At 39.2% G+C, this 14796-nt stretch overlaps 1 protein-coding gene across 1 annotated transcript; it reads left to right on the forward strand.

Annotated features, from left to right (window-relative positions):
* The first annotated feature begins 119 nt into the window (after positions 1-119).
* Positions 120-14344, forward strand: brca2 (BRCA2 DNA repair associated). Its single transcript, XM_085243931.1, has 27 exons — positions 120-250; positions 555-641; positions 834-1067; positions 1243-1306; positions 1616-1668; positions 1770-1798; positions 1918-2029; positions 2114-2169; positions 2458-2548; positions 2664-3248; positions 3367-8784; positions 9094-9192; positions 9282-9351; positions 9443-9903; positions 9976-10166; positions 10281-10468; positions 10572-10742; positions 11060-11432; positions 11518-11673; positions 11752-11899; positions 11981-12093; positions 12174-12369; positions 12476-12642; positions 12744-12882; positions 12975-13231; positions 13445-13588; positions 13707-14344. The coding sequence occupies exons 2-27, from the start codon at positions 587-589 to the stop codon at positions 14058-14060; spliced, it is 9924 nt and encodes a 3307-aa protein (XP_085100057.1). The 5' UTR covers positions 120-250; positions 555-586; the 3' UTR covers positions 14061-14344.
* Positions 14345-14796: the final 452 nt, after the last annotated feature.

Consider the following 14796-nt stretch of genomic DNA (forward strand, 5'->3'; position numbering starts at 1 on the left):
ATCAGTAGCATTCGTGTTATTAGGAATATCAAGGGTTAAAAATTCAAGCGGTCTTTTATTTTGAAGTGCCCTTGAGTTCCGGTGCGCGACGCGCGAGGTTTGTTTTTGTCGCGTGAACGTGCTAGCTAGCAGGCCGAGTTTTTCTTGGCTATCCCCTTTGCATCGTATTTTTAGTTTTATTGTGTCTTTACATCATTATATTACGAGATATATCGCGACATGAAAGTGCACACTCTTGAACGTCGTCATGGTAAGTCTGAAAAACGTTAAATTCACTTTTTGTGGGCGCCCCCAAATTTGACAACGATAGGCTGTCAGTGTAAAATAAAATGTTTCTCCGTAAAGTTTTTTTGCTTATCTAAAACAAACGTAAGCTAACGTTACTCATTGTTGCCCAAACAGTTTCGCTGTCACGGTAGTTTTTAGGTAATGTAGTTGAATACCGGCTACGTTGTAGTGTGACTGCCCTAGTAAATGTACACCACAACTTTGTTCTGAAACTCGGGAAACCTTTCTGCTTTTTCATTCAAGTTATGTTACATTCACATTCTCAGGTATCAAGCTGTAGTACAGTGCAGTCAGTGGAATGGATTTGCCCTTAAAAAACATGTACGAGACATTCAAAGATGAAATCTGGAAAGGTAGGAAAACCTATGCAACATCAAAAAGCTGTGATTTTGGTCATCGGTACTTTTTAATCAGACGCCCGCAAAAACAGTTGTATTCTGAATATTACAAGTAGAAATGCATTGTACAGATTTACCTTTCCCCTCTAAATCGGTTTGTGGCTTGTCGACTTAATGATGAGTTCTTACCCATTATGAACATTTTAGAACTGGGACCACTGGATCACAACTGGTTTGACATACTGACTGCTCAAACGTCAGCGAATGAGGGTAGCGGCTCTGATCAAGATGAGCTCTGTGCCAATCAGGAGGGACATTTTAAAACCCCTTTAGACAAAACTGCAGTAGACAGTCAGCTGTTTTCTACTCCTAAAGTTTTCAGACACAGTCGAATTGTGTTACCTGAAATTGTGGATGAGCAGTCGTTCTCTACTACACAAGGTAATTCATTCAGATTGTTACTTATTTATACTGTAAATCTCCAACATGTTATTTAAACACTTGCTAAATAAAAATATAGGTTTCTGTTTTGATTTAATTGCAATCAAGAAGCTGCTGTAACCTACTTATTCTTAGATTAAATCTAAAAATATTGTTTCTCTGTGATACTTCTTAGAAAATGATACATTGCCATGGATGGAAACACAAAGTCCATATGTGTTTCGGATCTCAAAAAAGGGGTGAGTGCAACAATGAATTATCATTGTTTAAATTCAGAGTTGCTATATATACTGCCATTTTTGTGAATGGTATGGGGGGGGGGGTTTGTTTTGTTTTTTAAGTGATTAAATAATTTAAGTAGTTGTGTAATTAAATCACAACAGGAACAACAATAACTGATTTTAATAAAGCATACTGAAAAACTGCCTTATTTTGTGGGGGGGGGGGTTGGGAGGGAGCTATTTTCATGATAATTTTACAACAACAGCTTGGCTTTTTATGTTTTTCCAGCTATTGGCTGTTTTTAATGTATGTTTTGACTTTTTTAGGGTTCCTGATACAGAATATGAGGAAATCCAACCTCAGAATCAGGACAATTTTGGTGAGGTTAAATATAATCTTAGTCTCATTTACATGAATTGCATACAGAAGCCAAGACTTAATCATCACTGCTTAATTTGCTTACTTCTACCATATTTACAGATCCACTTGATACCCCGCATAAATCTCCAGTACGTATAGCATATCCAATGATTAATATTTTTCTGATAGTATTTGAATGTAGAAGAGTGAATAAAATTAAATGTACCTATCTTTGTTTTTGTTTTGATTTTTGTTTTTAATGATACAGATGAGCTATGCCAAGCATATTTCTGAAAGTCTTGGTGCACAGATTAACCCTGATATTTCATGGACCAGTTCTTTGAATACACCACCCCCTGTTCCATCTACCCTGATTTTGTGTAAGCCAATAGCAGACTCGCTCATTTTAAACAACTGAAAAGGTTATATGTTCATTAATTTTTTGTCTCCTTTTAATCTTGCAGCTAAAGTTGATGAGAGTCCCTGTCCAGTGAGTGTTTCTGCAGACAAAAGTGTTGTTGTGAGTACTCAGTCCAGCACAAATATACAGCAAACCTATCTTTATCTATTATTTTGATGAATATCACTCAATGTTGAATTTCTGGTCCTGCTGTATTCACATTCTTTAAATGGATATTCTGAAATTGTAACATGTTAAGAATGGTTGAATTTATGATTTTATGTGTTACTAGAAATCAGAATCAGAAATTGTTCTTATTGTATTACTCTTTTTGACATATTACAAGCAAAGAGGTGCAACATTTCAGATTTCTGCTGACAAAGTGTTTTGTCCTCTTACCTTTTCCAGTTTGTACGGAAGCTTTTCCCTTCTCTTTCAAATCCTTCCAGAATTGTGGTAGCACCACCTAAAAATGATAATATAACTACTGATAACCACGGTACTGACTTCTCTTTTTTTAGTATCACATTAACTGAAATGGTGAATATTTGTGAACTAACTATGGCTCCCAACAATTTTGGCTGACATGCTGATTGTTGCTCTGTCATCAACAGATGCTGTTTTGCCTGAAGTTGTTTCCTCCCAGACTTTATTAATGCAGAATGAGGGTATTTGGCAACAGATACTACGGGGTGCTAATGGAGATGGCAAAATGGCCAGTGCTCCTGATGAATTTCAAAATGCTTCATCCACTTTCCTCGCCAACAGTAGTTCAGCACTGAGAAAAGTGAAACCTGACAGAATCAGACGGAAGCAATTCAAATTAAGTGAACATGACTGCAGCTCTACAGATATCTCAAAAACAAACCAGTGTAATGAAGAGCACAAAGCTGATGAAGAACATAGCACCGTTCCATCATCCCCACCGGCAAAAAATGGAAGCACTGGAATCAGCCAATGGTCTCCATTGAATTTATCTGAAATTCCCCCTTGTACTGCAGAAAATAATATTTTAACAGAACTGCAGCCTGACTTTGATTCTAGACAGCTTGTCAGGCCACCTATAAAAATCACAGACACTGGATTAATTAGGAAAAAAAGAAAATTTATTTACACTGTTGAGACTTTGAAGCCAAAAGTTAAAGAAAATGAAACTAACTTTCAGAAGATGAACACATCATCAGTAATTCCAGATACTGGTAACATATTTAATTATTAAAAATATATGTATATTTTTCTGTTAAAATAGAAGTGTTTTTTTTTTGTTTTCTATAATGACTGAAAACTTTTGTTTTTTATCACCATGCTTTCTTTTAGGACCAGAACTGAGTAGTAAGCAGTCACAAGATGCCCCAGATGAAGCAAGCTGCTGCAGTAATGAGAAGAATGCAGAAGAAAAATGTACTTTGGAAAATTTGCCTTCATCTGTGCAAGAAAAAGTCCAGGATCTTGACATGTCACAGCTTCACAAAGATTTTGCACAAGACTTCAGCCAAATTTCAGACTCTGGTAGACCGACTAAAGGAGTTGCAGAAGATCAAGACCACTTCTCACCTTCAGCCTGTCTGTTGGCCATGAAAAAAGCTAAGCATCAAACAATTCAAGCAAGCCTTCACCATGACTATAACAGCATCAGTAACACAGGACATACGTCTACCACTAATCAAAATTATTCCACCAATGAAGGCACCATAAGTGACAGTGGTTTCCAGTCTGCTGTTGCAGATATCACTCACACTGCTTCTTCTTGTATTGTTCCTTTCTCAGAGAACACTGGATCAAAAACTGATATTCACAGGACTACTCCTTTTCCATCTACGCAGAGAGGAAATGAAAAATCCCAGCTCCTGGAAAGACAGACTATAGATGGCGAAAGAGAAGGTCAGTTGGACAAGGAGAGCACAGTATCACAACTGCCAAGCAGTCTAAAAGGAACTGATGATGGCCTTAACTGCATTCCACAAAATGGTGAGGTTCGTGGCAGACTGCTAGAGAAGACAAACATTTCTCTTCCACCCGCTCATGCATCAGGATTCAAAACGGCTTCAAATAAAGGTATACAAATTTCCTTGGCCAACCTGGAGAAGGCAAGGCATCTCTTTGAAGAAAGAGATGGCGATCAGCCCACCAAATGCAACAGTGCCACGAAACTTAAAAATAGCCAGAGCAATGGATCCATGACAAGCACAGTTTCTGTATCAAATCAGCAACCTTCTGTAAGTGAAATATTTGAGGGTGGCAGCTGCCACTTAACAGCTTCACAAAAAGCTGATGTGACAGAACTGTGCACTCTCTTGGAAGAAGCAGATAGCCAGTTTGAATTTACACAGTTCAGAGGTGCAGAAGTAAAACAGCCTTTTCAAGAAAAAGCCTGCTTTCTAGAGAAGACTGACAAAGACCTTGATCCTGATTTTCTTGCAGGCATAGATTTTGATGACAGCTTTAGTTCAGATGCTGAAAAGCACTTGGCAATAACTGCCATGCCTGACAAAATGACCTGTGTGGTAGATGAAAAAGCAAATGGTGGGACATCAAACATCACTGATAAATCCACCGGTGTATCAGTGTCGAGTTCTGTAAAAAGAGAAAATATCTCTGCTGGAGAGGTGCTTTCCTCTTCAGAAGACATTCCTGGAAGAAATAATTGGCTTATATCAAAGAAGCAAAAAAGTCTTAACAGAGCTGAGCACGGTGACGCAAGCAAGATGGAGAAACCGAATCCTTTAATGCTTGGTGTTACCTTTAAGACTGCAGGAGGGAATGCTTTAAGAGTTTCAAAAACATGTCTAAGCAAAGCTAGAGCTTTATTTGCTGATTTAGAAATTAATGTGTCAGATCTGAATATATCACACAAACAGGCTGCTGAGACTGATGCAAAAACCAAAAAGATGTGCAATGTAGATTCTGAAACGGCCACAGCTGATTTCAAGTTCACTCTCAAAGACGACTGCCACGTTGAAGAGAAAACTTGGAGTTGTTTTTCCAACACCAAACAGCCTGTCTCTGCATTGAAACAGGCCAGAGACATGCAAGATAAAGATACTACGAAAAGTTTTGAAAACTGCAAAATGGATGCCATTACCATTTCTGAGGAACATGCCATTGTAGACACAGAGTTTGAGAATGTAAACACTGGACTAAGTAGGCCACATCCTGATGATATAGAAGTGGAACGTGTTGGTTGTAACACTGTGCTGGAATTTAAAAATCCAGTTTCTTTCCATGAAAACTCATTTTCCACTTCAAAGCTTCTACCATGCCCAGCATTAAAGAGTATTGATTCCTCTGCCATCAGTGAATTGAGCAGTGGTGATGGATTCTGTACAGCCAGTGGGAGGAAAGTATCCGTGTCAGCTGATGCAATGAAAAAGGCTAAATGTCTTCTGAATGACACTTATTCACTTGAAGACACAAGCAAAAAAATAAGCCAAAAAGAAAATGTTTTAAGAGCAGCACAGTTCACTGCTCAAAATAAAGAATCTATTCCTAAAACAAGTGGATTTGACACAGCCACTGGGAAAGGAGTTTCAATTTCATCCACAGCTCACAAGAAAGCAAAATGCCCGTTGAGTGAATCTGATACAGTGTATCATAAAATCAATGCAAAACCATCACATTACAAGATTCCAGTATATGGCCCACCACCCAGCAATGTAGGATTTCTTGCAGCCAGTGGAAAGAAAATAGCATTTTCCTCCAAGGCCCTTCAGAAGGCCAAAGCACTTTTCAGTGACATCAGTTTCATTGCAGACAGCCCAGCTGGTCCTTACCCAAAGAACGGTGACAAGAAAAATGACAATTGTGAACATCCAGACAAAATGCAGAGTGGTTTGACCGCAGAGGGAGAAAACGTCCATGTCTCAGAGAAGCAAATTTTAAAGGACTTTGAAGATTCTGTTTTAACAAACGCTATGCAAGAGAGAGTAGACTGTGATATAGATGTTAACAATGGTGAAAATATTATGCATACAAGTGGAAGTGGCAGTGACTTAGGAATTAGACCAGATCAAGGGATGACTTCAAACATTTCTGTAGAGTCTGCAAATAAACAAGTGAAACAAAAAGACAGTTTGCCACTACAAAGTGGTGGATTTGGTCCAGTAAATGGAAAGGGAGTTTCCATTTCATCTGAAGCCCTTAAGAGAGCAACATCCCTGTTGGAGCAATGTGATGAAGAGAACACTAAAATCAATGTTAATCAGTCACATTTGAAGACTTCAGTTTACAGCCCACTCCCCACAAGTGGTGGATTTCATGCAGCCAGTGGAAAGGCTTTGACACTTTCATCCGAAGCCCTTCAGAAGGCTCTTTTCAGTGATAACATTTCCAGTACAGAGAGTCCAGTTGTTCCACACACACAGAGTATAAAAATTTTTGTAAAGTCTGGAAGCGGATGCACTGAAGACAAAAACAAACAGCTAAAAAAAAAAGAAGCCAGTTTCCCACTACAAAGTGGTGGGTTTCAGACAGCGAGCGGAAAAGGACTTGCTATTTCATCTGAAGCCCTCAAGAAAGCAAAATCCCTGTTGGGTGAATTTGATGAATTGGGTGATAGAAGTGGAAAGCCATCATGTTCAAAGACTCCAGTCCCAGAGAATGGTAGATTTCTTGCAGCCAGTGGAAAGCCTGTGGCACTTTCATCTGAGGCCCTTCAGAAGGCTAAAACTCTCTTCAGTGATATAATTTCCAGTGCAGAGAGCCCACATGCAAAGAACAGTGACAGAAACCATGACAATTGTGAACCTATGGCAAAAATGCAGAGCGGTTTCAAAACTGCAGGCGGAAAAAAGGTTCATGTATCACAGAAAGATCTTTTGAATGCAAAACATCTTTTGAAGGTCTTAGATGATTCTGTTTTAACAAAAGCAATGCAAATGGCAGAAGACTGTGATATGGATGTTAGCAATGGCATTTCAGCAAAACACAAAAGTATAGCACCTATGGTTGGAACAGGGAGTGATGAGAAAAACCTTCCAGAAACCAGACTACAGCAAAAGGCGACTTTGGGCTTTTCTGTAGAGTCTGAGAAAAGATACACTGAGGACAAAGACAAACAAGCGGAACAAAAAAATGACACTTTGTTGCTACAAACAGCGAGTGGAAAAGGAGTTACCATTGCATCTGAAGCTCTAAGGAAAGCAAGATCTCTGTTGGGTGAATGTAATGAAATGGAGGATAAAATTGGTATAAACCCTTCATGTTCCAAGATTCCAGTTCATGACTCACTTCCTCAGAATGGTGGATTTCGTGCTGCAAGTGGAAAGCCTGTAGCATTTTCCTCTGAGGCCCTTCAGAGGGCGAAAGCTCTCTTTGGTGATATAAGTATCAGTGCAGAGATTCCACATGCAAAGAATAGTCACAAGAAATATGACTACGGTGAAAACACACAGAAAATGCAATGTAGCTCCAAAACTGTAGGAGGAGAAAAAGTTAATGTTTCAGAGCAAAACCTTCTGAAAGCAAAACATCTTTTGAAGGAAGCTGATGACTCTGTTTCAAAAAAGGCAATGCAAGTGGAAGATGGTTTTACTAAAGATTGCAATATGGATATTAACTATGGAATTTCAGTAAAACATAATACATTGTCTATCAGTGACATTTCTAAGGACTCAGGAAATGGATGTACTGAAGTCACAAATGAACACATGAAACAAAAAAACACTTGGCCCCAACAAAGTGTTGGATTTCAGACAGCAAGTGGAAAAGGAGTCGCTGTTTCATCTAAAGCTCTGAAGAGAGCCAAAACCCTTCTAAGTGAATGTGAAGGAGTTGAGGATAAAATCAGTATAACAGCACCACGGGGCAAGATTTCGGCTCATGGTCCACCATTCAGGAGTAGTGGTTTTCTTGCAGCCAGTGGTAAGCCTGTTGCACTTTCATCAGAGGCCATGCAGAAGGCGAAAGCTCTTTTCAGTGATATTAGTCAGAGCAGAGACACCCCAGCTGTTGCACACACAAGAAAGAACGATAAGAAAATTGATGCTCACAATCGAGAGGAAACACATTGTGGTTTCAGCACTGCAGGGGGAGTTAAAGTCCAAGTGTCCAAAAAAAGTCTTTTGAAAGCAACCAGTCTTTTCAAAGAATTTGATGATGGGGAATGTCATGATTCCCTATTATTTTCAACAAGCCCACAAGACGATCCTATGCCAAATCTGTCAAAAGTAGAAGATGTGGAAGGACCTTCGGGTTCAAACCTCACAACAGCCTCTGACAAGTACATGTCTACCAAGGGAACTGCCTCTCTTGTAGTTGAATCCGTGCCCTCCTTGCAAGAGTCTGACCTAAAAGTTGAAAATTTAAGAGGACATGGTTGTACGTCTGTCAATAACAAGGCAGCTAAAGATGCATTTAAGTTTCAGGAAGACACCATAACACCATCTGGGGCAGGCACTCTGCATGATTGCCCTGAAGAGGAAATGCAGTGTCTGCTGGACTATGAAATAAATGAGGAGAGCAGCACCAAGGAGTCTAAAGTTTTAAAACCAAATGAGTCTTCAGTTCTTAACTTTCAGTCACTTAACCTTACTGGTTGCACAGAGACCCAGCAAAAATTTCTTGCCCAGGAAGCTCTGGACTGTACTAAAGCTTTGCTAGAAGATGAAGGTCTGGCTGAACACAATCTCTTCATGACTTTAGAAAATATGCCACTACAACATAACACAAGTGCCAATGGGTGTGAAGAGAGTGAAAAGAGAAGAGGGAAAAGATCAGTGGAAGACACAGAAATGAATGGTAGGTACCTGCATTGCTACTCAGAGTTTAAGTGTAATATTTTTATTGAAACTGTGCTGCTATTTTCAAAACTTATTTAATTAATTTATTGATGTTTTTCAAGCAAATTGCATTAATACATTTCTTGCAATTTAAGATTAAGCTGTATTGCTTACTATTTGGAATTTTCTTTTTTTTTTTTTTTTTTAGAAAAGTTAAATGATACTTTATGACATGAAACCATTGTTTTCAGATGAGTAAACATGCCTGATCATAATTAACTTTAAGCCACAGCTCTGCTTTGAGAATAATAGCCTTCTAACTATTTAGGTCAGCCTCCCCTAAAAAGACGGTTACTGGAAGAGTTTGACAGGAGTCTCGTGGATCCAAAAGCTTCAACTCTCTACCCAGTCAAAAGTTGTTCCAATGGTAAATTGTTAGCACTATGGCACGTTTTCTGAGAACTGTTTATTTTGTGTTATTCATTAAATAACTATTTGTATTTATCCCTAAATAAGGTTTAATGAAGGACAGGGGAGTTTTTAAATACAGCACCTCCCTTTATCCAAACATTACTCGGCCGCACAGGTATGTTCCTGTTGAAGCACCATGTTTTCAAACAGGTTAACAAAGTTATAAGCTTTTTCTGATATGTCCTTTCTTTTCTTTTCTGCAACAGTGGAAAAACCTATGTGGAAACTAGATTCCAAAAGACACAAATACAGAACTCAATGACAGGAGACCCCAGGAGCAAATCGGCACATTACAAGACATCAGCATTTGTTCCTCCATTTGTCAGAAATGCAAAGACAGAAACCCATAAGACTATGGTGCTCAAGGATAGCATAAGAATACCTTCAGCCTTTGTTCCTCCATTCAAAAAACAAAGAACTATTGTTGAAGAGAGTTCCTGTAAAGCGCATGAGGGGGAAGACAAACACCAAAAACCGTTTGTAATGTCATCTAACAGCAAGTGTTTTGTGCCGCCCACTAAAAAAACACAAGGCGCTGCGGATGGAACTGCTGTGGCTGCAGCTCGAAGTGACGATATGAATAATCAAAGCTTACCTGTTGACTTCAGGTCTGTCAGTGCTGTTGGAGAGACATCAGGTGTAGATGGCACATGTTCAAGAAGACAAGGTGCAGTAAACAGTTTGAGGTACATCAGTGTAAAAGTTTCTTTGTGACAGTTTAAAAAAAATCCGTTTGCAGATGTATATCAGAATCTTCAGAACACTGAGCTGGCACAGGATATACAAGACATGAGGCTCAGGAAGAAGAAGCGCCAGAACATTCGACCTCTTCCAGGGAGCTTGTATCTTAAAAAAACATCAGGAGTAACTAGGATCCCACTAAAAGCTGCAGTGAATGGAAAGATCCCAGGAAGATACACCCCAAAAAAGGCAAGGCTGTAACTGTCACTGGGTTTTTTAGCATTTTTAAGCATACTTTGATTTGTTTGTTTTGGTGTTAAACACAGACTGTGAGACACAAATGTACTTGTTTTTATTTTTCAGCTTTATGGATATGGAGTCCAAAAATATGTTTCCGATATCACTAGTGAGAATGCAGAATCTTTCCGCTTCAGCCTGCTGCAGTTCATCAAACTGGAAGCCTTTACAGATGAAGGTGGAGTTCAGCTTGCTGATGGAGGATGGCTGGTCCCCAGCAATGATGGGACTGCGGGGAAAGAAGAGTTTTATAGGTATTACTGAATCACACTTTGTGTTAAATGAATTGGAGTAATCAGGTTTAGCAATAAAATATAAGCTTAATATACTAAATATCTCGTCCTTATATGCCCACAGAGCTTTATGTGACACCCCGGGTGTGGATCCTAAATTGATCAGTGAAGCATGGGTGTACAATCACTACAGATGGATTGTGTGGAAGCAGGCCTCTATGGAAAAATCTTTTCCAGAAATAGTGGGCAGCCGGTGTCTCACACCCGAGCAGATTCTCCTCCAACTTAAGTACAGGTATGTGCAACTAAAGCTTGCTCAGATATTTATGCAGTTGTAGGTCACTTTTTAATTTGCATATCTTGTTGACAAATAAGTGTTGTTATGCTTTTCTAACTGCCATTTTGTACGGTATTTTACAGGCAAAATAAATGTTGAAAATATAGACTTTGCAGTGAATTACACTTTTAGCTAATTATGCTGAATACAATGGGATAATGTTAAATGTGGGATACAAATGTTGGCATCTACCTAGCAAAATAGCTGCTAGGTAATTATTGACTCAATTTAATGTATTCATTGATTTTTTCTAAAACATATTCTGTTTATGTCAGATATGATGTAGAGGTGGACCACAGCCGCAGGCCAGCTCTGAGAAAGATCATGGAAAAGGATGACACGGCAGCCAAAACCCTGGTTCTCTGTGTTTGCGATATCATCTCCAGGGGTCACTCCCCAAAAACACAGAGTCACAATGACACCAAAACCCCTCACAGTGCAGATGCAAAGGTTGAAACTTCAGCTGCACTCATTTGGCTGACAGATGGTTGGTATGCCATTAAAGCTCAGCTGGATGAACCTTTGACTGCAATGGTTCACAAAGGTCGACTGACTGTCGGGGGCAAGTTGATCATCCATGGGGCTCAGCTGGTCGGATCACAAGATGCTTGCTCCCCTCTGGAGGCGCCTGAATCTCTGATGTTAAAGGTAGTCTAAGACAGAGACCACAACTTTTATCTCTACACAACACAACCAGAAAAGAAGGTGTCTTACTTCCGCTTCATGTGTTTAGATCTGTGCCAATAGCTGCAGACCTGCACGATGGGATGCTAAGCTAGGATTTCACAAGGATCCTCGGCCATTCCTCCTTCCAATCTCCTGTTTGTATAGCAATGGAGGTCCAGTAGGATCTGTTGACATTGTTGTACTGAGAAGCTATCCCATGCAGGTGTGCACTGATATATAATCACTGTTAGTCAGATTTGGGTTTTATCCTTTTTAACTCTGTCTAATATGTATTTCTCAGTGGATGGAGAGGAAGCCAGATGGCAGTGTTGTATTCCGTTCTTCACGTGCAGAAGAGAAGGAGGCGAGACGATACAACAGTCACAAACAAAAAGCAATGGAAATCTTATTTGCCAAGATTCAATCTGAATTTGAAAATGAAGAAAAGGGTAAGGATCAGGTTTACAACAAGTTGAACAAGCTGCTACAGTCTGAAATTCGATAAGTTTTTTATAAGCTTTTATCTTTAGGGAGTATCAAACCACAGCGGCGAAGAAAAACAATCAGTCATCAAGAAATTGCAAATCTGCAGGATGGAGAAGAGCTGTATGAAGCAGTGGGAGATGATCCGGCTTACCTTGAGGTAGTAAAACATTTGCTTTACAGATTGTTGGCCTAATTTCAGCTGTGAAGGGTTTTAGTATATTATTTTTCCCCTCTTAGGCTCATTTGAGTGCACACCAGTTGGAGGTCCTTCATACCTACAGACGCTCTCTGATGGAGAAGAAGCAGGCTGAACTGCAGGATCGATATCACCGTGCTCTGGAAGCAGAGGAGAATGAAATGAACTGCCCCAAACGAGAGGTTACACCCGTGTGGAGACTCTGCATTGCCGACTCCATGGAGCAACCCGGCAGGGGTGTGTCTTCATTTGTCTTCTTGTTTGACTCTTTTTTTTTTTTATAATTACTGTAACTTGCGAACTACGTTGTTTTAACTTTTTTTTGTTTTAATCTTGGTTTCAGTTTACCAGCTGAATCTTTGGCGACCTTCCTCAGATCTACAGTCTTTACTAAAGGAAGGCTGTCGATTCAAAGTCTATAACCTCACCACTTCAGATGGAAAGAAACGTAGCTGTATCGAACCTGTTCAGCTCACTGGGACAAAGAAAACACAATTTCAAGAGCTACAGGTACTGTAGGAAACAAACTCCCTTTAGCACATGTGAATTTTTTTTTTTTACCGTTTATAAATTAAACATGTCATTGAAACTTTTGTAATGTTTCCATTCAGGCATCACATGAATGGTTGTCAACATACTTCCAACCAAGAGTTTGCACAAATTTTTTGAATCTTCAAAATCCAGATTTTGAGCCACTGTGTGGAGAAATTGATCTAGCAGGATATGTCATCAATGTTGTAGATGGAAAGGGTAGGTGTTTTTTTGTTTTTTGTTTTATCACTTGCTTTTCTTACAACTGCTCGCATCAAGTTAGCTGAAAAGTCGTCTTCTTTTGAACACAGGTTCATCTCCTGCATTTTATTTGGCTGATGAGAAACTGAATTTTGTGAAAGTTCGCTGTTTCAGCAGCTTGTCTCAGACTGGTCTAGAAGACGTGTTAAAACCACGCGTCATATTGGCTCTGAGCAACCTCCAGCTCAGAGGTCAGTCAATGCATCCCACGCCTGTTGTGTATGCTGGAGATCTGACAAGTTTTTCTACAAATCCTAAAGAGGTTCATCTACAGGAATCTTTCAGCCAGCTTAAAACTCTGGTCCAGGTAAGATGCTAAAATCAAAACCTTAAAAGCTGCTGATATTCTTCAGAAACTGCTCTCTCACAGCAAAAGTGCTAATCTCCTCAGTACTAAAAATTGTTTTGTAGAAAATGTAATAAAGTAGTGTACTAACATATTTTTTTTTCTTGTTTATCTTCATCTCAGACTTATTTGAATGCAATAAAATGTTAACATTTTCATCACTTTTCTTTTCAGTGTCAGGAGAACTTCTTTGTAACTGCTGAAGAGAAGCTTTCAGAATTAGTCAGATCAAATGGCCGTAGCTACAGCTCCTCTCCAGCTCTCCAAAGACAAACACCAGCTTCTCTAACAGACAGAAGACAAGACATAAAGTCAAGTGTGAGTTTAACTTCATGCTGTGGTATCTGGTGTTTTTCAGTATATCTGTTATAACATAATGTCATCTAGTAATATATCAGTTCTAAGCCCATCATCTTGATTGTGTCTTTTTATACAGGTGATTTCTCAGAAGCCAGGCAGAAACCTTGGATCCGTCACACCTGTCAGCAGGAAGTCTCCTACACCAACATCTTCAGCAGAAAAAGATCCCAAAAGCCTGAAAAGAAGGAGAGCACTGGACTATCTGTCTCGTATCCCGTCTCCGCCACCTCTTTCCCATCTGGGCTCAGTGGCTTCTCCATGTGTAAATAAGACATTCAACCCACCTCGGAGGTCTGTGACACCAAGCACTTTAAAAACTGTACAGACACCATCTCACAAACCCGCTGACTCACTAGGGGAGGATGAATGGGTGAATGATGAGGAACTGGCTATGATTGATACCCAGGCACTGCGTGTTAATTTAATCTAGATACATACCACTGTGTGATGACAAACACGCTACAGCTTTTCAATTGACTGAATGTAGATGTTAAGGTTCTGTGTGTATATAACACATTTTTTTAGGGTTTTTTGTAGACTTGTTGGCCTCATAAAATGGGGAAAGTAAATATTGAAATCATGTCACTTCACAATGTTTTACAATTTTATACTTGTTTCTGTGAGGTTCCTGCATTCAGTGTTAAATAAATTCAGAATTTTATTCTAGCAGTTTTGGTCTGTGGGTCTGTTTTTGCATTTAAAGACAAACACCTTCAGGGTTGAGAAACTGGTTGATTCTTGTAGTAATGTATTGTTGTTTGGGGGGTTTACATCCTTACTGCCTTCTTAGGAATTAAGAAGGGAAGTAGCAGCTACTTGCTGTTAATGAACTGTACTTGATTAATTGATCGTCAACAAGTTTGAGCATCTATATGAAAGTACAGCTCGGGTTTGCCAAATTGCATCTGAAATAATCACATAATATAGTTTGGTTGCATTCATTTATACAAGCATAACTTCAATGAACTGAAACAATGTAAAGAAGATATGAGAGGCTGATAAAGTCATACAGAAAAATGATTCCTCTAGACTACAAATGAGCAAATTCCTTTAGTCATTTTACTAAAGGTGGGAACAACTAATTAAGGGTTATTAATCAAGGTAAGATTTGTCAGTTATGTCAAACTGACAAATATTGATTTATTTTTGGAAGCTTTAAAAAAGGT

Source organism: Mchenga conophoros, linkage group LG14, assembly GCF_057382185.1.
Source record: "Mchenga conophoros isolate Kocher_MC1m ecotype Shallow Benthic linkage group LG14, M_conophoros_male_GT1.1, whole genome shotgun sequence".
Classification (NCBI taxonomy): Eukaryota; Metazoa; Chordata; class Actinopteri; order Cichliformes; family Cichlidae; genus Mchenga; species Mchenga conophoros.